Source organism: Panthera leo, chromosome A3, assembly GCF_018350215.1.
Source record: "Panthera leo isolate Ple1 chromosome A3, P.leo_Ple1_pat1.1, whole genome shotgun sequence".
NCBI classification, from domain to species: domain Eukaryota; kingdom Metazoa; phylum Chordata; class Mammalia; order Carnivora; family Felidae; genus Panthera; species Panthera leo.
In genome coordinates, this window is record NC_056681.1 from 102812164 (window position 1) to 102835689 (window position 23526).

Here is a 23526-nt window from a genome sequence, read left to right on the forward strand (position 1 = left end):
ATTTCAGCAGAAATAGTACAGAGTTCTTGTACACCCTTCACCAGCTTCCCTTAATGATAAGATCTTACATAATGATAGTACAATGACCAAAACCAGGAAAGTGACTTTAGTACAATACTATTCACCCAAATACAGACTGTATTCAGATTTTACCAATTTTTGTTCTGTTTTATTGGGGGGAGGGGTTCTGGTATAGAGTTCCATGAAATTTTATTACAGGTACAGATTTGTATACAATTACAGAATTGCTTCAACACCAAAAAAAAGTGCTCCCTCATGCTTTAGGAACATCCTACCCAAGCTAATCCCTGACTAGAGTCATCACTGTAAGTTTGTCATTTTGAGAATGTCATATAAATGGAATCATACAGCGTGTAACCTTTGAGATTGACTTTGTTGACTCAGAATAATGCCCTTTAGACAAAGTACTTCCTCGCTCATGTCTCTTAAAGACAGCTCTTACGTCATAGAGGGGGGCAGGAAACAAGTGGAATCAAGAGGGAAAAAGCACATGGCCTTCTTGTTCACGAATGTGCTTGCTCAAAGCAAGTATCAACAATCAAGACTCTTTAAACCACTTATCTACGTAGCACTCTCTTTGTAGAAGGGCTTGGGAAAGTTTACTTGAGTTAATTTCAAAATACAACGGCCTCTCCCTGCAAATGCGGTTTTGCATCAGCATGTGAAGCATAAAACTCCCCACACATCTCTGGTCAGGATGGCACCTCGTTCCCCAACATGAACTTTTGAGATAGATTCAGATATCACTAAAGTGTCCTCAAAATTGAACACAGATGTAAAGAAGAAGACTGTTTTATGTAGTTCTTTTACAATGTTACAAAATTCAGCTGCTTGGGACTGGTCCACAGATAGAGCTGATTTGATGGAACTTGATGTGTCCAGCACCAGCCCCATGGTGGGAAGCCCACACTGTTGGACCTTTCTCCCTGGACTTCCTTAAGCCCTTTGTGTCTACAAAACGGGTGTAAAAAAAAATCTGCTCTATTAATGTCACAGAACTGGTTAGAAATATAAATGAGAAGAGATGAGAAGGAGTATGTAAGTGCAAAAGCCATCATGCAAATACAAGTTACTTCATTATAACAATGTTCCTTTGTCCCAGTGAAGGGATCTCTGACTCAAGAGTCTGTTTGTTCATGTGTTTGTTCATTAGTTGACTCATTCATTCACACAGTTCTGATGTGCCAGGCGCTATGTTGGGTGATGGTGCTAAGATAACTAATAACTAATATGTAATAATCACACTAATTAATAATTCGGGGTGGGGAGACATGTAGATGGCTGTGCTTCCATGTGGGAGGAGGTGCAAGTGTTATGGAAGAGGCACTGTGGATACACAGACAAGGACAGGGTGTCCAGAAAGGTTTTCAGAAAAGAAATATATATGGGTACACGGATGTCCACATAAGTAACAACAACAACAACCACCGCCAGAATAAAACAACCTCCATGCTCATCAACAAGGGAGTAGTTAAATAAATTATGGTCCATTCATGCACTGAGGCAATTGCCATAAACAATGAGAGGCCCATGAGTACCTACATGGAAAGATCTACAAGTCTTGGTGATCTATCTATGTGTATATGTACATATGTGAGTATACTTAAGGGAGAAAGGCCTAGAAGGAAGTGAACCAATGGCTCACATTGTGTGTGACATCTGTATGGAGAGTGAATGTGTGGAGATTCAAGGGAGACTTGACCATTTTGCTTTGGTATGTAACCATGGTTTGAATGTCTTACAGTGAACATGTGTTCACATATTACTTGTGTAACAAAAAGGCTGAAATTAATCTGCACGTGTCTTATCACTCCAATTTGAAGGAAAATAATTTATATACATACATCCACCCAAGGGTATATATTCACAGAAAAAGTTTGAAAGGAAACACATCAGTGTTTTCGTCATAATTATAAATGTGTAATGAGATGTAAAAATACTTTCTGAATTTTCTACATTTTAAACATGGAAGCATTTAATAGTTATGTAAAATAAAGTTAAAAATCTTTTCATTTTGAAGTAATTATGGATTCACAGAAAGGTGTAAAGAAATATAGGGGGAAGTTGGGGCACCTGAGTGGCTCAGTCGGTTAAGCATGTAACTTCGGCTCAGGTCATGATCTCCCGGTTTGAGTTCGAGCCCCGCATCAGGCTCAGAACCTGGAGCCTGCTTCAGATTCTGTGTCGCCCTCTCTCTCTGCCCCTCCCCCACTCATGCTCTCTCTGTCTCTCAAAAATGAATAAACGTTAAAAAAAATTTAAAGAAATATAGGGAGAAGTTTCATGTATCCTTCACCCTACCTCCCCAATGTTAACATCTTATATAACCATAGCACATTGTCGAAACCAGGAAATTGACATTCGTACAAGCTTACTTAGATTTTACCAATCATACGTAGACTCGTTTGTGTGTGTGTGTGTGTGTGTGTGTGTGTGTGTGCGCGCGCGTGTGCGTGTGCATGCATGTAGTTTTATGTAAGTTAATCACATATGCAGCTTAACAGTTCCATGTCATTTTTAAAAACACGCTATTAGGCTACAAACTGCTCTATTTCTTTCTTTTTTTTTTTTTTTGACGTTTATTTATTTTTGGGACAGAGAGAGACAGAGCATGAACGGGGGAGGGGCAGAGAAAGAGGGAGACACAGAATGGGAAGCAGGCTCCAGGCTCTGAGCCATCAGCCCAGAGCCCGACGCGGGGCTCGAACTCACGGACCGCAAGATCGTGACCTGAGCTGAAGTCGGACGCTTAACCGACTGAGCCACCCAGGTGCCCCCAAACTGCTCTATTTCTATTTTACTCCTATCTTCTCTACCAAAGAAAAAAAATCTTCAAGTTAAAAAAAAGTAAAATAAAAATTGTAGTGAACTTGAAACCCAAGATAGGTTGTAGTTCTAAGAGTATACCACCATTTAGAAATAAATCAGATCTCCCATCACAGACAAATTATATACAGCCTTGGATATGAAAAAGATTTTGCAGATATCATCACAGAAACATACTTCTACTTTCTAAGAAAACACAAATGAGGAAAAGTTGCAGAGGAACAGAGACAGATTTTGTCCCTAGTTTCATCAAATGCTACTGATCCTGGTAAGGACAGGATCACTGAGAGAGAGAAATCCGTAGCAAAACTTAAGACAGGGTTATCAACGGGCGCCTGAGTGGCTCAGTCAGTTAACTATCTGACTTTGGCTCAGGTCATGATCTCACAGTTCCTGGGTTCAAGCCCCACATCGGGCTCTCTGCTGTCAGCACAGCGCTTGCATCTGATCTTCTGTCTCCCTCTCTGCCTCTCCCCTCGCCCCCCCCCCCCACATGCACCCTCTCTCTCTCTCAAAAAAAAATAAACATTAAAAAAAATGGGGGGGGGAGAGAGAGCTATCAAACTGGTGCCTGTAAGAATGCAGAAAACTGTCACATCTAGGAGTTAGGCTCACCAACAAATCAGGTCTGATTTCAAGATGAGTTCCAAGCTGGTTTCCAGACATTCTGTGATAGTTATTAGCCCAAGGTATCGAGAACATCTCAGAAGATAAGTTGCAGAAATAAATGGGGTGAAAAAGAAAACAAAGCAGATTTACTAGTGGTTAAACAGTGGCCAAGAAAGTTGATTTAATGAACTGATGTCAACTCAGAGGCTGCCTTTATCAACAGACCACTGGACTCTGCCCTTGGTTAGAATAAAATCTAGATTTTCATCAACAACTTGAAAGAGACACAAACAGCAGCTGGCACAAAGCAGGAGGATGATTTGTTAACCAACGAGGGAAATGAGGTTCCAAATGGCCTCAGTGGGCTGAGTCAATGGCTTAAATTTTTGTAAGGATAAATGGTAGGCTGAAATTCCAAAAATAATATATACACAAGAAATAGGAGAGCTCTGGGGCACCTAGGTGCCTCAGTTGGTTAGGCATCTGACTCTTAAAAAAAATTTTTTTTTAAATGTTTTATTTATTTTTAAGACAGAGAGAGACAGAGCATGAGTGGGGATGGGGCAGAGAGAGAGGGAGACACAGAATCTGAAGCAGGCTCCAGGCTCTGAGCTGTCAGCACAGAGCCCGACGCGGGGCTCGAACTCACAAACTGTGAGATCATGACCTGGGACAAAGTCGGACGCTCAACGGACTGAGCCACCCGGGCGCCCTGAGGCATCTGACTCTTGATTTCAATTCAGATCATGATCTCACAGTTCCTGAGTTCAAGCGCCGCATCAGGCTCTGTGCTGGCAGCCTGGAGCCTGCTTGGGATTCTCTCTCTCTGTCTCTCTCAAAATAAATAAATAAACATTAAAAAAAAAAAAAAAAGAACCAGGAGAGCTTTGACTTTGGAGTAACTGATGAGATAAAAGACCTAAGGATTTCAGTTAACCTCAAACTATTAGCCTTCATCAAAAAAGTCATGCAAACTGCATTACCAAGAATATTGTGTCCAAAACACATTACTGCGGCCTCCCCTGAACTTATGCGTGTCTTTTCAAAACAACACCGGGGCACCTGGGTGGCTCAGTTGGTTAAGCATCTGACTTCGGCTCAGGTCATGATCTCACCGTTCATGAGTTCGAGCTCCGCATCAGGCTCTGTGCTCACATCACGGAGCATGGAGCCCACTTAGAGGTCTGTGTCTCCCTCTCTCTTCGCCCCTCCCCTGCTCATGCTCTGTTTCTCTCTTTCTCTCAAAAATAAAATAAATATTCAAAACAACACCAACATCACTAAACTCTCTCAGAAAACAGAGATGGTAGGGATACTTCCTAACTAGTTTTATGAGGTCAACAATACCCTGATACCAGAATCTGACACTACAAAAACAAAATTACAGCCCATTTCCCTCATAAGCATTTTTGTACAATAAGGAATTTAGCTTTTGTCCCTTATAATTTCCTGAGTGACAGGAGTGGCTTTGTTACACTAATGAGGTGACTCACAATTGGCCCCTACAGAAACTGGTCAAGAGAATGACCAGCCATGTGATAAGAGGGTTGAGGAGTCTGGAGATTGTGTTCAATCACATGGCCAATGGTTTAGGCTTTTTCTTTTTTTTTTTTTTTTTAAATGTTTGTTTATTTTTGAGAGAGAGAGAGAGAGAGACAGAGGGCAAGCAGGGGAGGGGTAGGGAGAGAGGGAGACAAAGAATCTGGAGCAGGCTGCAGGCTCTGAGCTGTCAGCACAGAGCCCAATGCGGGGCTCAAACCCACAAACCATGAAATCATGACCTGAGCTGAAGTCGGATGTTCAACCAACTGAGCCACCCAAGTGCCCCCACATGGCCAGTGATCTAATCAGAAGTGCCTATGTAAGGAAACCTCCACAAAAAAAATCTGCTCCCCAAAGCTTAGTAGAGTGGCCTTTTCCTGGATCTGCCAGGAGGGTGAAATACCCTAATTCAAAGAGGAGAGGGCACAGAAGCTCTGCATTGAGGACCCTCCCAGATATCACCCAAGGCGTATGTCTTGTAACAAAACTGTAATCATTAAGTATTGTAAATATTTCCTGAGTTCTTATGATCATATGATAAAAAAATACAATTTTTGGCAAAGTGAGAATAGAAAGAAACATCTTCAACCTAGTGAAAGGCATTGTCCCAAACACAGTTTGTTTCATACTTGGTGACTGGGACAGACACATCCACTCTCCCCACTTTTATTCGGCATTGTGCTGGAGTCTTGGCCACTAAAATAAGGAAAGGGACAGAGATAAAAAGACAAGGATTGGACAGATAGACGTAAAACTGTCTCTACTTGCAGGTGACATGTCTACATAGAAAATCCAAGGAATCGGGGCGCCTGGGTGGCTCAGTCGGTTAAGCGTCCGACTTCAGCTCAGGTCATGATCTCACGGTCCGTGAGTTCGAGCCCCGTGTCGGGCTCTGTGCTGACAGCTCAGAGCCTGGAGCCTGTTTCAGATTCCGTGTCTCCCTCTCTCTGACCCTCCCCTGTTCATGGTCTGTCTCTCTCTGTCTCAAAAATAAATAAACGTTAAAAAAAAAAATTAAAAAAAAAAAAGAAAATCCAAGGAATCTACAAAACAACAACAATAAAGCCCTCTTAGAATTAATACATCAATGTCACAAGGTTGTAGGATGTAAGATCCACATACATAAATCCATTTATTTTCTATATACTAATAGTAAACAATTGGGAAATGAAATCAAATGTGCTACTTACCAACACCAGCAACATAAAATATTTAAGAATCCCTTTAACAAGTGACCTATAAGACCTCTACATCAAAAACTATAAAAAAATTCCTGAGAGAAATTAAAGGAGACCTAAATAAATGGACAGTGTGTGTTCTGGGACAAGAAGTCTCCATATCATTAAGATGCGATCTCTCCCTAAATTGATCTAGAAATTCAGTACAATTGCAGAAGTGCCTCGTTGGCTCAGTTGGTTAAGCATCTGACTCTTGATTTTGGCTCAGGTCATGATCTCATGGTCGTGACATCGAGCCCCACTATGCTGGGTGTGAAGACTGCTTAAGATTCTTTCTCTCCCTCTGCCCCCTAAGCCCTCGCTCCATGCGCATGCACTCTCCCTCTCTCAAAAAAAAAAAAAAAAAAACCAATAAAAAAAAATACAGTTGCGGGGTGCCTGGGTGGCTCGGTTAAGCGTCCGACTTCAGCTCAGGTCATGATCTCGCAATCTGTGACTTCAAGCCCCGCGTCAGGCTCTGTGCTGACAGCTCAGAGCCTGGAGCCTGCTTCGGATTCTGTGTCTCCCTCTCTCCATCCCTCCCCTACTCACACTGTCTGTCTTTCAAAAACGAATAAACGTTAAAAAAAAAAATTGCAAACAAAATCACAACAGACTCTTGCAAAACCGTCAAGCTGATTCTAAGATTTATATGAAAATAGGCAAAAGACCTGAAGTGACACTTCACCTAAAGGATACGTGACTGGTCTATAAGCACGAGAAAAAAATGAAATTTTTTAGGGAAATGAAATGCAAATTAAAAATTTACCATTTCACATCCACTAGGGTGTCTAAAATGAAAAAACTAACCATAGCAAACGTTGGCAAGGATGTAGATAGGGCATCTGGAATGCTCATCCACTGTTGCTAGGAATAGAACTTGGTGTAACTTCAGAACACAGTTTGGTGGTTTCTTTAAAAGTTAAACATATACCTAGTATTCGATCCAGCAATTCTTCTCCCAGGTATTATCCAAAACAAAATAAAAACGCATGTCTCCCAAAAAACTTGCACACAAATATCTGTAGCTGCTTTATCATAGCTAACTCCTATAAACATCCCAAACGTTCACCACACAGACAAACAAAATGTAGCATATCCATACCATAACAGTGCTATTAGCAGTGAGCACAAAGTACTCCTACAACAACACGGATGAATCCCAAAAATGTCACATTGAGGGAAAGAAGCCTGAGACAAAAGAATATACACTTCGCGACTCCATTTATTTAATGTTCAAGAACTAGCAAAACAGGGGCGCCGGCCTGGGGGGCTCAGTTGGTTAAGTAATCCGACTCTTGATTTCGGCTCAGGTCATGATTTCCTAGTTCGCGAGATCAAGTCCCGTGTTGGGCTCTATGCTGACAGCGAGGAGCCTGCTTGGGATTCTCTCTCTCTCCCTCTCCCCGGCTAGCTAGCGTGCACTCTCTCAAAACAAGTAAATAAACATTAAAAAAAAAAAAAAAGAACTAGCAAAAGTAATCCGTGATGACAGATATCAGTACACCATTGTCTATGAGAGGTGGGGACTGATGGGAAGGGAGCCTGAGGGGCATTCTGAGGTGATGACAATGTTCTATGCCTTGATTGAAGGGGTGGTTACATGCGTGTCTACATTTACCAAAACTCACTGAGTTGTGCATTTAAATTCTACACAACTTAACGGTATGTCAGTTTCACCTCAATAAAAACAAATGTCTTTACAGCTACCATCCTAGAAGGGGTAGGGTGTATTTTCCAAATTGACTTTGAAACTAAAAAGTAGCTTGATTATCAGCTTCTTGGGGAGACTCAAAAATAATTCAGATGGAGGGAGAGAAAACCATAATATTCCTCGTGGAGTCAGGAGTTAGGAAAATGATCCAGAGATAAAACCGAGGGGCTGGCATTCATTTGCTGGTCTATTCTTGCCATGAATATTCAGTGAGTGCTTCTATGAGTCAGGCACTGCCTTGGGACAGACAAAGTCCTTGTCCTTGCTGAGCATATACTCTCTGAGAAGACAGACAAGGAAGCTACAGAAATAAATAGGGTGATTATAGACTGTGGCGAGTGCAACACATGACTGGGAGTCCATAAAGAGGTGGGAAGGTCCGAAAATAGTTGAATGACCAGGAAAGGCTTCCCAGAAGAAGTAACATTTGAGTTGTGTCATGGGGCAGAGGGCAGAGGGCAGAACAGTGCAGGCAGACAGAAGAAAGGATGCAAAGGTCCTGAGGCAGGAAGGAGGGCAATGTGTCTGAGGAAATGACAGACAATCAGGATGACCGGTGCTTAATAAGCAGGGAGGAGAAGGTGCGTCGGGGTGGGTTGGAGAGTCGGGCGGAGGCCAGAGCTCACAGGGCCGATGGGCAGGGACAGGAATGAGTCTGAGTGACAGTCTAAGATGACAGGGAGCCACTGAGGAGGATGGATTGGAGTGGGGACAGGGCTGGAAGCGAAGAGACCAGTTAGGGAGCTACTTACTGCACTGGTAGGGTGCTGGCAGCGGTGTGGAGCAGGGAAGGAGAGAAAACAGATTCGGGATGCACCGTAGAAGCAGAATGGACAGAACTTGCTGATGCATTTGGCATGAAGAATGAGAAAGAGGAAGGCTGGGCCAATGGTGATACCATTTACTAAGATGGGGAATTCTGGGGCAAAGTGAGTGTGGAGAGGAGCTGGAACAGGAGTTTCATTTTAAGATACTTACGTACCAGCAAGTGAAAATGCCAAGGAGGCACTTGGATACGTGAGCCTGGACCTCAGAAGAGAGGGCTGGGCCAGGACACAAAGCCCAAGGCCACCGTTGCACAGATAGTATTGAAGCCAAGGACAGAGAGGAACTCTCCCAGGGTGGCGGGACTGTCTCAGAGTGAAAAGAAGTGGGTCCAGGGATGTGCCTGTCAAGGGCAGAGGAGAAGCGGTGGGGTGGGAAGGAAGCCAGGAAGACTGTTGCCAGAGGTTCACCCCTGTGTTCTCAGAACCTAGAACAGCCCCTGGGATACAGCACTCCCTGGCAAAATGGTCGCTGAATGCATGAAGAAAGGAAGGATTTGGGGGTGGTGCCCTTGCCAGATGTTGCTGAAAAGATGCCATGAGAGAAGCCAGAGAGGAGTCCACCGGCTTTCGTAGCACGGGAAACAGCAAGGGCATTGACTCCAAGAGCCTTTTCAGGGAGGTGACGGGAACGAAGCCGAGATACTTCCATTCGGATGGGAATCAAGATGACCACTGTCAGCGGGGCCACAATCCACAATGACTCAGTCATCCCACAGCAGTGCCGCGTGACCAGTGGGGTTCCCTGCTGTCAAACCTCACATCAGGGGTCTTCGCGTCAAGTGGTTTCCTGAAGTGCATGGCCTGCCAGGCCAGCCAAGCACCAGCTGCAATGGGAGGTATGAGCAAGACTCCCACTGCCCGGGCTCAGGGACTCCGGCCACTTCGCTAACTTAAACCACAGACACCCTTCAGGGCATTCACCCACTTCCCAGCCCTGGCCTGTGAATTCTCACTCCCGGGGTTTCTTTTCCACGTACCCTCACCTCAGCTGCCACACCTGTGTTTCATTCTCTTCTATCCGCTGCTAGTGCAAGGCAGTGGTCACCAAACTTGTGATCCCTCTCACTATTAGAAAGGAAGCAATAAATAAGTCACACGACTCGGACTTACCAGGCACAGTTAGAACAGAAGGGGATTTTTCTGGCTGTTCATTAACACGGCTGCTGTTCTGAACCCAGAAAATGTTGACGGGCTCAGGAGGGCCCACGGCCTGACAGGTGAGGTTGAAGGCTGTGTTTCTTGTGACATTCATGCTCTCAGGCTGTCTAGTAAAGTGAGGAAGTCCTAGGGAGAAAGAGTTCAGTGAAAGAATGTTTCAGATCTTCAAGCAAAGGCAGAGCCCCAAGGGGAATGGAGACTGTTCTAGAACTTGGCAATAGATTTCTTTATATACCACCTCTGGTCTGAAATGGCTAGTTTGCACCTTCTGAAAGTTGGCTGAGAAAGAATAGAAGCTAATTCTTACCCAACTAGCTCCAGCTGGCTTTCTAGGACACTTTCTCAAAGGGGTTATGATGGTGATTCAGAACTGGTTTTACCAGAAGGGAGGCCTGGCGGTGTTGAAATCAGGCATTATTCCAACTCCTGGGACAGGCTGGCACGTTTTTCAGTGTTTCTTACCAAATTACACATGGAGTGAAAACAAAGCCACGTAATAGGTCCACCTGTTTTTGAGGACAATCCACTGCGTGTGTCCCTTTAAGATGAATGATAATGAATTTCAACATCTGTACACTTGCACAGGGCTTATACAGGGCTGGCCATTTTTCAAAGTGCATTCTAATGATAACAGTGCAGACACAGTTACATACTTCCACTCCTAAGATCTTTGACTGTGATTCAGAATCGAGGCCATAAGGACGGGAACTTTAGAAATACCTCAGAGAAAGCCAGTGACTACGTACTTGGAGCATATGCTAAAAAATTAACAAGTCAAGTTAACTGTCCAGGCACTTAAACCATGTTCTTTGAGGATTGGGAACTCACAGATCTGGTCCCAGAAGGAATGATGTGGGAGTGGCATAATGGGCTTCTTTATTCCTATTTCAAAGTTTTGCAAGACTCCATTTGGACCTAATGTGATCCTGCCCTGGGCATTTTGTTGGGATTCTGACAAGTTAAATGTCCTCTCAACATTTTCCCAACATTTACAGCAAATGTAGGAACACTACCATCCTCCACACCCCCCACTTTCCCCTAGGGCTGGTGCTGACATAACCCTGAGGAGGCATTAGCTGTCCGGCCTGGGATGGGCCTAGAGCAGAACGCTAACACAGACTCCTCTGAGGGGCCTCCCCACCTCAGGCCTCCTGCAGCATTAGTGGGTATGAGGTTTAGGTTTGCAAAAGGATGGGTAGCAGAGGACGCTTTCCTTGTGGGACAGTTCTGGTTGAACTTCCCTGAAAAGCCAACCACTTGTTTTTTCTAAAGCCTGTGGTAAGGCGGGTCAGGAGAAAGTAGAAAAGAAAGGTGTTTGGGTGCTTCTGCTGGCAGGGGTATCTCAGAAAGCCAAGATGCAAGGGCCCTGGAGGCAGCCCGTGGGCTGGTGAGGAATGACAGCTTGTGGTGAGAATAGAGGTGCTTCCTCCTTGAAGGCTTCCTCGACAGGCACCGCCATTGCAGAACCAGGCATGCGCCCCAAGACCCGGGGCCTTGGGACCTGGGCTCACCTAGCCATCAGCTCACATCCCCTACTGCAGTTCAAGTTCCTTGAGGGCAGAGACCGCCTTCTTCTAGTCGACGTCTCATTCGGACCCACACTGAGCCCGTCTTATGTCACATCATGGAACTGCACTGAAACATCTACCTGACAAATCCTAGGGCCCAAAATGAGTCCCAGATTGAGCTGCTGACCCAGTTCAGGAAAACCACTCACCCTCCTGGCTTCACCATCCACATGTACCGATGTTGAATAATAGGCCAATCATCCCTAAACCAGGCGAAGGGTACCTGGTGCCAGCACTGAGAACCGGATAATGGAATGCATACCGCTTCCAGAAAAGTCTCCAGGCTTCTAAACTGTAAATAACCTGAGGACAAAGGAGTCCATAATCTGTTTTTTATCTCAGCCCTATTGCTCAGAACAGAGCTAAAACTTTGAGAATTGAATTCACGCCATTTATTTATTATTACCTAAAGTCTAAAAAGAGGATCACCTTATAAAATGTCAGTGCTTATGAATTTGCAAAGTTTGATTACAGAGTTATAAATGAGCATGCTAAACTCTAGAGTTTTATATGCAAAGCGATAAATACAGGTCACTCTGTAGCCTCTGGACTTACCCTGCACCTCGATGTAGATGGGGTCAGACACAATCTCTTCGTTGTTTATTTTCATCTTACAGGTATATGAACCATTGTCTGAACGCTGCACACTGGTTATGCTTCAAAGAAAACACATAGAGATATTTACACTGAATACCCTTTGAGTTTCTGCTATAGGAACAGAACATTCTTCAACCTGTTTATCATATGCTCTGAGTGTTAATCTTCTGTGTCAACGTGGCTAGGTCATGGCATCTAGATATTTGGCCAAATATTACTCTAGATGTTTCTGTGAAAGTATTTTTCAGATGTGGTTAACATTTAAATTTTTTTTTTTTACATTTATTTATTTTTGAGAGATAGAGAGAGACAGAGAACAAGTGGGGGAGGGGTGGAGAGAATGAGACACAGAATCCGAAGCAGACTCCAAGCTCCGAGCTGTCAGCACACAGCCCGACGCGGAGCTCGAACTCACAAACTGCGAGATCATGATCTGAGCCGAAGTCGGACGCCCAACTGACTGAGCCACCCAGGCGCCCATATGTGGTTAACATTTAAATCAGTAGACTCTGAGTAAAGATTACCCTTCACAACACGGGTGGGCCTCATCCAGCCAGCTGAGAGCCATACTTATGAGCAAAGACTGAGGTCCTCCAAGGAAGAGGGAATTCTGCCTCTAAACTGCTTTCGGACTCAAGACTATAATATCAACTCTTCCCTCGGTCTCCAGCTGATGCCCTGCCTGTTTCAGATTTGCCAGCACCCACAATCACATTAGCCAATTCCTTAAAATAACTTTCTCTCGTTCCTTCTTTGGTTCTGTTTTTTCTGAAGAAACATGACTAACACATATGCTGTCCCTCCTCTTGCCTTCTATGGAAGGCTCTGTACCACGGTTCTCTATGTTGGGGTATTGCCCCATCAAGGCATTTTGCTGCAAATTTGTAGGGTTGGTTTTTTTTTTAATTTTTTTTAATTTTTTTTTTTAATTTTTTATTTTTGAGACAGAGAGAGAGCATGAACAGGGGAGGGTCAGAGAAAGAGGGAGACACAGAATCCGAAACAGGCTCCAGGCTCTGAGCTGTCAGCACAGAGCCCGATGTGGGGCTCGAACCCATGGACCGCGAGATCATGACCTGAGCCGAAGTCGGACACTTAACCAACTAAGCCACCCAGGCGCCCCTGTAGGGTTGCTTTATGTGGGCACAATAACTAGGAGGCACCATGATTTTTAGGGGCTAGGGGCAACTGTTCCATAACCCAAATGACTTTCTGAGACTAGAACCCAATTCCATTTACAGACACACAAAGAATTTGTCTGGTCTTAATATCCACCTAATTCCCAGGACTGCAATTACCTGAAAATGGGTGCTGCCATCCCTTTGTCCTGTTTGGAACTTGGCCATGACTCAGATCACGGACAGCACCTCCCTATTTGCGGCTGCCACGTGCGTGAGGGGCGTGCCACGGTACAAGTCCCTGTGTATTCTATGATCTCTCCTGGAGTGGTCATGCCAGGCATCTACATGTTCACGTTCATATTATTTTATTATAGATCACCTTTCTTTCGTTTTCCTTATACTATAGTTTGAACACTACATGTTGTAAAGTATCTGCTATAAACAGGTGGCCTTAGCTCTAAGAGCTTCAGAATCCTGCTTTCCACCCTTCAGACATGTTTACACACAAGAAGTTAGGCAAAACCTGCCCTTAGCTGGGTGTGGGAAGGGGTGAGGGCATAAGGAACTCTTTGAAATGCCCTCAAATGCTCTCAAAGGGGGGGGACACCTTCACTGACCCAAAGGCACGGATTTCTTCTACTGCGCTCATCAGACAGAGCAAAGGCTGTGGCTAGAGAAAGAAAGTAAAAGAAGAAAACTGGAGGGGTTCATCTTCCTTTCTAGTAGCTTGTTCCCTGATACAACTTATCTATCCCAAAGCAAAATAAGACCCATCCCTCAACCCATCAAGGCCTGAAGCTTAATGCTTCAAAGAGACCAGGAAGCTGGCAAGGTCAGAGGGGACGCCATCTTGGCCCACAGGTGGCAGCCGCCAGGATATACAAACAGCACAGCGGCATCAGGAGCCAATTTGCCACAGCAAGGCCCCTTGGACTTGAGGTTGAACACACGGTTTTGAACACACGGTTTTCAGAACAAACATAGAACATTTTAAATTACAACTTCTCCCCAGTGATACCATGTTGCAGTTCCCTTTTAGCTTCTGATAAAGAGTAAGTAAAATACACATCAAGAATGGTGTCAATCAGGGGCCCCTGGGTGGCTCAGTTGGTACTTCGGTTCAGATAATGATCTCGCGGTCCGTGAGTTCGAGCCCCACATCGGGCTCTGTGCTGACAGCTCAGAGCCTGGAGCCTGCTTCCGATTCTGTGTCTCCCTCACTCTCTGCCCCTCCTTGCTCGCGCTCTGTCTCTCTCTGTCTCAAAAATAAATAAACATTAAAAAAAAAAAAAAAAAAAAAGAATGGTGTCAATCAGAATGAGGAGAACCAGAGCTGCTTGGGTTAATATTACCTCCTTACTGTTCCCAAGGCCCAATAATGTGACTATCGTCTGTCACCTGCACTTTCTGATGTGCCAATCTGAGCAGTGCCCCACTGACTCAGAATACTTTGCCTTCCCCTTTCCCCTCACTCCTGTGCAGGAGTGATATAATTTTGGAATTGCACCTGATGAACGGAAGTTGGACTTGGGGAGGACTCGGGATTTCAAAGAAAGGCCAGATCTCTCCATGCTTTAGGGCAGGACTGAAGGTCACAATGTCTAGAGGTCACTGGGAGAACATGGAAAGACACTTCACAGGACAAATATCTCCAAATAAGGGGTTAGCTGACCCTCCTCTAATAAATCTCCCTGGATGTCATGGTGGCAGGAAGAAAGAGGGAGAGAAGCAGGTGTCTAGAATGGTGCCCGGACCAGCATGAGTATCAGCCAGGGGCTGAATGGTGCACCTGCTTCTAGGAGCTCTTGAAGATTCTGCATGGCTGAGCAGTCTAGTTTTCTTTGCAGTTCAAAAACAAACCAACAAACAAAAAAATAAAACAAAACAAACCAAAAAACAAGGTCATGGCTACCAAAGAGGGGGTCCTTTCCACATATTTCACAGGTTCATTTTAGAAGAGGAGTCATTGTCTTGAGGCCAGGCCCAGGAGCTGGACTGATGATAAGATCTGATAGGCTGAGGACAGCTGTGCCTCTGAAGACCTGGCTCTGGCTCAGGGTCCAGAAGCCCAGTGTTGCAGCAGCCTTGTCACATGACTTAGGTAGTCAGGAGCCAGAATGCAAGTGAGGGCCACAGAGGGATGCAGGGCAAGGCCGAGGAAGGCAGCCCAAGGATGCAAAGTACCCCTGTGTGCGTTGGGGGCGGGGGGGATGGACGACTGAGAAACTATCGGGTGGAAGTAATAGTTTAGCAGCACAGCTTGGACTTCAGAAATCAGACGCAAAGGGCATGAAAAGTCTAGGAGCATCTTAAGCCAACCAGCAAGGAAGGAAAATTCAACCAGGAGGAGAAAAGGAGAGCTCAAAGGAAACATGATCAAAACTTTGTCTTTAGTCATTCGTATCAGGAAGAGGTCAGCAATCGCCTGGGGAGATGGGTTACGTGCCTGCATTAATTAGCAAGTCCAGACCCAGATTTTCCACAAATAATTCTACATGTTGCTTCCTAGACATGCAAGTAAAGGCTGCCATGCTGAGAGCAGGGTGGGGGGTGACGTGGAGAAGAGTTGCTGTCCCCAACTTCTCCCCTTTCCTAAAGGAAACAGCAGGTGCAGTCTCTAGAGGCTCCCCAGTGAAGGCTCTGAGCTCAGAATAGCAATCTAGGCATTCCAACAACTGAGTAAGAGGAGTTCCAGAAAGAACACAGGAAGGAAAGCATAATTCAAGAAAATGCCCCAGGGCTGGATTCTAGGTCTTTCTTAACCAGGCCTGTAGGTGGGCAGCACAGTGGAAGAGAAAAGACCCACCAAGACCACCCATCTCTCATCAGGAGGTGTCACAACTCCAAGATAAAGTGGAGGTCCAGAAGCTTCCAGAGAGAAGTAAAGTGAGTCATTCACAAATGAATCAGAACCCCACCACACTTCTCAAGAACACATCTGGGGGCAAAAAGGAAATATATCAATGACTTCCAAATGACAACAGGAAATTATTCTTTTTGAGTTCTGTATCCAGACAAGCTACCTCAATGTGAGGATAGAAAACACAATAGCATTTTCAGACATGCAAGGTCCATGCTGGTGGAGGATGGGCTCTGTGCCAAAGCGAAGGAGTAAAAGCCAAGAGGCGGGGTTGGGGGCGGTGCGGAACCTGGGCTCCAGAAGGAAATAGGAGAAACAAGAGTTAAGATGACAGAGCTGTACCCCAGACCTGGGGAGCAACCTGCCCAGACTGGAGCAGGAGAAGGACAGGACAGGCATCTCCTAGGAAAAGATCAGGCCTGGTAATCGCATCACTTTGAGAGGAGATGTATGTAGAGTTTAGGGACAAATGAGAGTGACACTTAGAAAATTGAGCAAACTAACAAGCAAGGAAACTATTAAACTGAGGACAATCAAAGAGCTGTGAAGAAGTAAGATGTAACCACAGCCTACTGTATGACTCAGCTGAAAACAGCATTTACATAGCCACAAAAAACGTGAAGTCCTGGGTACCGATTTAACCAGAGTTGTAACGTTCTATTAGATGAACTCCAGGCTAGGCGCGCGCGCACACACACACACACACACACACACACACGAGTCATAAGGATTGAATACCTACAAAAGATACCCAAGAAGTGGATAAGCACAGCTCCTCGTTGGGGAAGGGCTGGAGGCTGGAGCAGAAGAGAGGATTTTTGAACAGTTGGAGTATTTTGCCACGTGTATGCACTGCTTTAAAAAAGGTATAAAAATTGTGTCAGATTCTGGTCAAATACAAACATCTGAACCGGGGAAAACCAAAGCCACCATACAGACTCAGCCACCGCGTCTAGACAGGAACCACCTGGACAGAGCCCCAGGGCTCTTTGCATCTGCAAAAGCCCATCACACCAGGGTGGCCTCAGCTGGGTGAGTCGCAGTACGTCCTGTAAGGACACAGAGCCTCCTTGTTTCTCAGACCTATCACATGTAGACTGGCCTGCTCAGACATGGCTCTGAAGTAGCAGCTACATTCTAGAGGCTTCTTAAAAGAAATACAAGGGGCGCCTGGGTGGCTCAGTTGGTTGAGCGGCCGACTTCGGCTCAGGTCATGATCTCATGGTCCGTGAGTTTGAGCCCCGCGTCGGGCTCTGTGCTGACAGCTCAGAGCCTGGAGCCTGTTTCAGATTCTGTGTCTCCCTCTCTCTCTGACCCTCCCCTGCTCATGCTCTGTCTCTCTCTGTCTCAAAAATAAATAAACGTTAAAAAAAAATTAAAAAAAAAAAAAGAAATACAAAAAAGAACAAAGGGGGTACAGTTCCACTTACATGAGGTACGTAGAGTAGTCAAAGTCAAAGCCAAAGTAGTCAAAGGAAAGAAAGAATAGAGGTCACCAAGGACTGGGGGAAAAGGGAATGAGGGGTTAGTGTTTAATGGGCATGGAGCTTCCCTCTGGGGGGCTGAGAAAGTTCTGAAGATGGATGGTGGTGATGGGTGCCACACCAAAGTGAATGTACTTAAATGCCACTGAATTGTATACTCGGAAAGGGTTAAAATGGTACATTTTATCCTATGTATATTTCACCATGATAAAAATATTAAAAATGAAAAAACAGTTGTAGAGAAATACAAGTTTTAGAAAACTATAAAATCCTTCCAGCTCTAGCTACAGAGAACTAAGCTAGAATTGAATTCCCAGTGGGGAATCCCTAGACTACACAAAAAACATGTCAAAATACTTTTCCTTTGCCACAAATTACCCCAATAACTGAATGTGCAGGGCCGGCTGGCCTACAGGAACACTGGCTTTTGTTTCTGCTTGAGTGTTTGGTCCCCCCAGTCTTCTGGCCTGATGGCTGGTGCCTCCCTGGAATGCTTTACCTGACCCGGGAGTGTTTCTACCCAAGCCAGAGAGCTCCTTATACCTTATGCTCGACTTTAGAGCTAACTGTATCCCAAAAAGTACCCCCTCCTTTAGAGACTCCAGGGAAAGGTCCCGGCTACACAGTATCCTGGGATCTGCACAAATGGATGAGCTACAGTTTCAAGCTGATATCAAATGCAAATGAGGCAAGATACCAGTCGGAGAGCCGAGGTGGCTTGGCTTAAGCCTGGTGGCTTAAGCCCCACAAAGGAGAATTGCTACAAGCCCTGGAGAGATAGAGCCTGAGGTGTGCACCATCCAGGACTAGGTCAGGAATATGGGGTCCGGGGAGGGCGGGGGTGCAATTTTCAGTGTTAATTACCAAGCCATCAATTAGGAATACCCCAACCTGCTGGCGGACACAGAGTGTTCCCTACACCTACAATAGACGTCCAAGTGAAAGAAGAAAACATGTGAATTATTAGCAAATAATTGTTTTTGCATAATAATGAATAATGGGGCATATACAAGGGAAAAAATAACTGATCAGTTATTTTTTCCCTTGTATATGCCCCATTATTCATTATTATGCAAAAACAATTTTTAAGGTTTTCCCTTTACAATTTCACATACATCCTTCTGTATTTGCTTCTGCTTTACAACAGTAGGTTACAGTGGCATAGAGCAGTCAGTATTTTGAAGGCGTTTAATAAGACAGGAGAACATTCATAATAGGATGTTACATGGGGGGAATGAGATATATAATCATCTGTGTCATAAAATGCTAATTTCATTTCAGGAATATTAATTTCATATGTGCTTGGAAAAGTTTTCTCAGGGTTGTGGGCCATGGTTTCTTTCTCTGTACATGTTTGGTAGTTTCTAAGTATTTAACAAAATACATATATTACTATTAAAATAACTATTTTTTAAGTTAATTTATCTATTTTGAGACAGAGAGAGAGAGAGAGAGAGAGAGAGGGCTCAGGGGAGGGGCACAGAGAGAGGGAGACAGAGAATCCCAAGTAGGCTCCAAGTTCAGCTCAGAGCCTGATGTGGGGCTTGAACTCATGAACCGTGAAATCACGACCTGAGCCGAAACCAAGAGTTGGACGCTTAACTGAGCCACCCAGGTGCCCTTAATATAAATTTAAAATATACGCATAGAGGAACTAAGACCAAGCAGTTTCTAAAACCTTTTAGGAACGCTCTTACTCATGATGTTAAATCTGCTTTAACCTTTCCCAAGTAGGGTGGGGCTTGTACTTAAATGCACATGAACTTCTTCTTTTATCATTTCCACATCCACCCCCATCCCCGGTTTCAATAAACTGAGGTTTGACCGAAAGATGGGTTGGGTCCTGAGTGGCAGAAGTGCCCCCTCAGTCCTGATGCCGGGTCCTCTCCCCTAAATCGATACTTCAAGGCCAAATCTACAAGTATGCACATCTCCTAACCTACTTGTAGGGTCAAAGACCAGATAGCTGACTGACCCTTATTTTTAGAATGGGGCATTTGGGGGTTCAAGTGTGGGGTCTGCCCGATATGAAAGAGGAAATGTGGAACCGACAAAAACTCAGAAAGTTAAATCACATCCACAATCCTGGTCAGTCTCTAGCAACTCACAACTGCTTCATATTTAAAGGACGCATGCTGGGGCGCCTGGATGGCTTGGTCGGTTAAGCGTCTGACTTCGGCTCAGGTCATGATCTCGTGGTCCGTGAGTTCGAGCCCCACGTTGGGCTCTGTGCTGACAGTTCAGAGCCTGGAGCCTGTTTCAGATTCTGTGTCTCCCTCTCTCTCTGCTCCTCCCCTGTTCATGCTCTGTCTCTCTCTGTCTCAAAAATGAATAAACGTTAAAAAAAAAAAAAAATTAAAAAAAAAAAAAAAGGACGCATGCTGGTACGAATTGTGGGGGCCTCTCTCTGGAGACCCCATCCATTTTCGAAATTCATTACCCTTTCTTATAATAACACCTTATACAAAACTGGCTTATGTCCTAACTCCAAACACCTCGTGTTTCTCCCCATATTCCTCTGACCCCTGCCAATATACACATATGTATTTTGTACATTCCCTTAAATACATGTGGCCCATACAGGTATTCTTAAGGGCAACTCCAAGAAAATTACAAGCTAATGAATTCCATGTGTTGAAGGCCTAGAACTAGTTTTTAACTCTTCACTGTTCCTGGCAACCAGAGTGGATTTCTTTCAGGGCCCATGAGATGGGAGAAGAGACGACATTGCAAGTGTGCAAACCAGGCCCCCCGTTTAAGGGTGACAGCTTACTCTCCAGTGACCCCGGGCAAGTCACCCTACTCAGAGGGACCTCAAAGTCATCATCTAGAAGATACCATATTTAGGGTCTCCAACATCCTTCTCTCTTGCCGAGAAATTACACGGATATTTACAGTCTTGATTCAGTCACTACAATTTCCTTCATATGGCTCCTGTGTCACCTGAACATTAATATACTTGAAGAATATTGTAATGGTGGACTCAGTACTGTCCCCAAAGCTACTCAATTCAGCTGAGTGTCCACGGTTTATGAGAATTCTGATCACTAAATTTGCTGTATGGCTTAGTTTGGAGGTCAAATAAGATTTTTTTTTCCCCTTCAGAATGAGTTTATGAGACTGGACCTGAGTACATGCAAAAGTATAAATTTTTGTTCTCAAGTTCTGAAAATATGACCCAGGTCACCTTCTGAACTCTAAGGACACAAGTCCAAGATAAGACACTGTCTGTTCTAAGTTTAAAAGCTCTCCAATTTGGGGCAGCTGGGTGGCTCAGTCAATTGAGCATCCAACTCTTAATTTCAGCTCAGATCATAATCGCAGGGTCACGGGATTGAGCCCTGAGTCGGGCTCCACACTGAGCATTTTGCTTAAAATTCTCTCTCTCTCCCTCTGCCCCTCTCCCCTGTTCACTGCCTCTTTCTCTCAAATAAAAAAAAATTCTGAGTGTCACATTAAAAAAATTTTTTTAATTAAAACTCTCCAATTTAAGTCCTTTAAACATCCCATGGCCCTTTAGAACATACTTGAAGCTGCTGGTCACGTGATGCAAACCTATCTCTTTGGCAAGAAGGCAACTCACCCACGGTCTCACAGCTGTCCAGTGGCAGGACCCCATTCAGGACTCCCAGCCCAGAGACAGCAGGGCAGTGTTTTCCTCCTAATGATACCTGATGGGACCAATGTCCCGGCTCTTCGTTCCTTTAAGCCATTAAACTGCTCCTTATTCATTATTAAATGGGTCATTAGAAGCTGTGTCTCTATCATGGTAAAACATCTGTGTCTTGCAGTTGATGCAGAAAAAAAAATGTAATCAAATCTCCTGAGTGGTCTCAGCCACCGGCTGAGGGTGGCAGCCTGACAGTTCCAGCCCAAATTTAAATCAACCAACGGAAAACGTGACAGTTGTGTTCTTTGCTTTGATGGTAACCAAGCCTATAACTTGGAAAAACTATGCAAAAAAAAAAAAAAACCTAAAAACAAAAAAAACAAACCCCCAAGGTGCATCTTCTGGAAATGTTGACACACTAAATTCTAACGGGAGCTGTCAGTACTGTGGTATCTCTGAGGCAGTTTTCTGAAAAGGAAACATCAAATGATTCACCAAAAGACGGGACCATCCGGGACTGCCCCAAGCATCAGGCCAGGGAAAGTGAAAACACACCAGATCAAAGAGGGCTCCCCTCACTCAGAGCGCAGGAATCCTAGGGAAAAGGCATTGGCGCCAACTCTGCACGGCCCTGACCTCATTTTGAGCTTTTAATGACCACAGGTCCACCGAATTCTAGAACTGCACATGCAAGGACAAATAAACAAGACCAAACAAAACAAAACACTCAAACCCCTCCTGGCTGAAGAGGAGCGAGTAGAGAAGAAAAAAGGGATGGGGAGAAGAGAAGCAGCTGTCTCACTGTCAGCAGTACTCTGAAATACGATGACTCAGTCCTAGGGACAATGGGTTATTCCAGATACCTGCTGACTTGGCTCTGTCACCCCCCCTCCCCCACCCCCAATGCATTCGGCTGGCCCCTGTCAAAACAAAGTGGAACAATAAGATGGTGACACGGTGACACGAGGACTACCACAGTACCAGGATCTGCAGGAGCAGGGGGTGTAGGGGAGGGGGGAAAGTGAGGATAAGGCAAAGGAAAGCGGTGGGAAGCCTGTTTGTTTTAAAACCTCCACCCCCACGGTGCGATTTAGACGCCTCCACATACTGGGTAAGAAACGTCGTTCCCACTCACTGGGAGAGCTCTTGAGTCAAGCAGAGCGTGACATGACTTGTAGGTCAGGTGGGAAGTGGTTCCCCAGAACCCAGAGCCTCTGATAACCAGCAGTTCCAGTGAGGCCAAGATCAATGTAAAAGAAATCAACAATACAGACCGGCAGCTATTAATCTACACTGTAAGTGGATCAGTGAGTTGCTAACCCAGAAACTAAAAAAAAGCTTTTTAACTTATGAGGTTTTTGCTTTTGAATCAGCAATAACATAACAACATTTAACAAGAGAAAGGAAGAGAGAACACGTACCTGAAGGAAGCGATTATTGCTGTAACTTCGTCATCTGGATAAAACTGAGTAATTGCATGATGTGCCCCCAGCAACTCCTTCCCATCTTTCCACCAAGAAATAACTGCGATGTCCTGGTACATATTAGGTATATTGATCGAGCAATTAAATTTGACATCTTTATGTTCAGAAAGTATTATGTGGCCAATCGTATGATTAAATGCAAGAGGCGGGAGCTTTGACCCAGCAGAGGTCACTCCAGGATGGACTGCATTGCCCGTATGCCGTCGTCCGGGCTGGGTTGGTGAAAACATCAAGGCAGGCTGGTACCCACTGGTGTGAGGAAGGGAAAATGGCATGTGGTCAGTTTGCAGGCTTCCTGGGTATGGCAGGTCAGGCTTGGTTTCTTTCTTCACCTCTGCAAAAGCTGCAAAACAGAACACCTGATTTTTAGCCTTTTAAATAAAGGAATTTTCCAAGTAGGTTCCCAATCTCTAAGCCTCTGATGACAGACAGGGGGTATCCTCAGGGTCCTCAGAAAACACGAGCAAAATGTATTTAACACACACATCTGGACATATATTCTCATTCACAAATTCATTCATTTGTTCACATACCTCCTAAAGAATGTTTAAGAAATAGAACTCTTCCCACCCATTTTTTTCTTTTCTTTTCTTTTTTATTGAGATGCAATTGACTTATATTAAGTTTCAGGTGTACAACATGATTTGATATTTGTATATGTGGCATCCAATTAACTAGTTGACTACCAGTTACAAAATTTATTTCTTGTGATGAGAACTTTACTTTTTATTATTATTTTTTTTAATTTTTATTTGTTTTCTTGAGAGAGAGGGAGAGAGTGTGCACCTGTGAGTGAGTGGGGCAATGGCAAAAAGAGAGAGAGAGAGAGAGAGAGAGAGAGACAGAGAGAATCCCAAGCAGGCTCCATGCCCAGCACGGAGCCCAATG

General features: G+C 44.6%; 1 protein-coding gene across 1 annotated transcript in view; it reads right to left on the reverse strand.

Annotated features, from left to right (window-relative positions):
• MERTK (MER proto-oncogene, tyrosine kinase) overlaps positions 1-23526 on the reverse strand; it is a 114346-nt gene that overhangs the window by 64138 nt on the left and 26682 nt on the right. Inside the window, exons 2-4 of the mRNA XM_042933051.1 lie at positions 22576-22981; positions 12038-12138; positions 9867-10040 (exon numbers count right to left, since the gene is read on the reverse strand). Coding sequence (XP_042788985.1) covers positions 9867-10040; positions 12038-12138; positions 22576-22981 — 681 coding nt within the window. The remainder of the gene's footprint in view (positions 1-9866; positions 10041-12037; positions 12139-22575; positions 22982-23526) is intronic.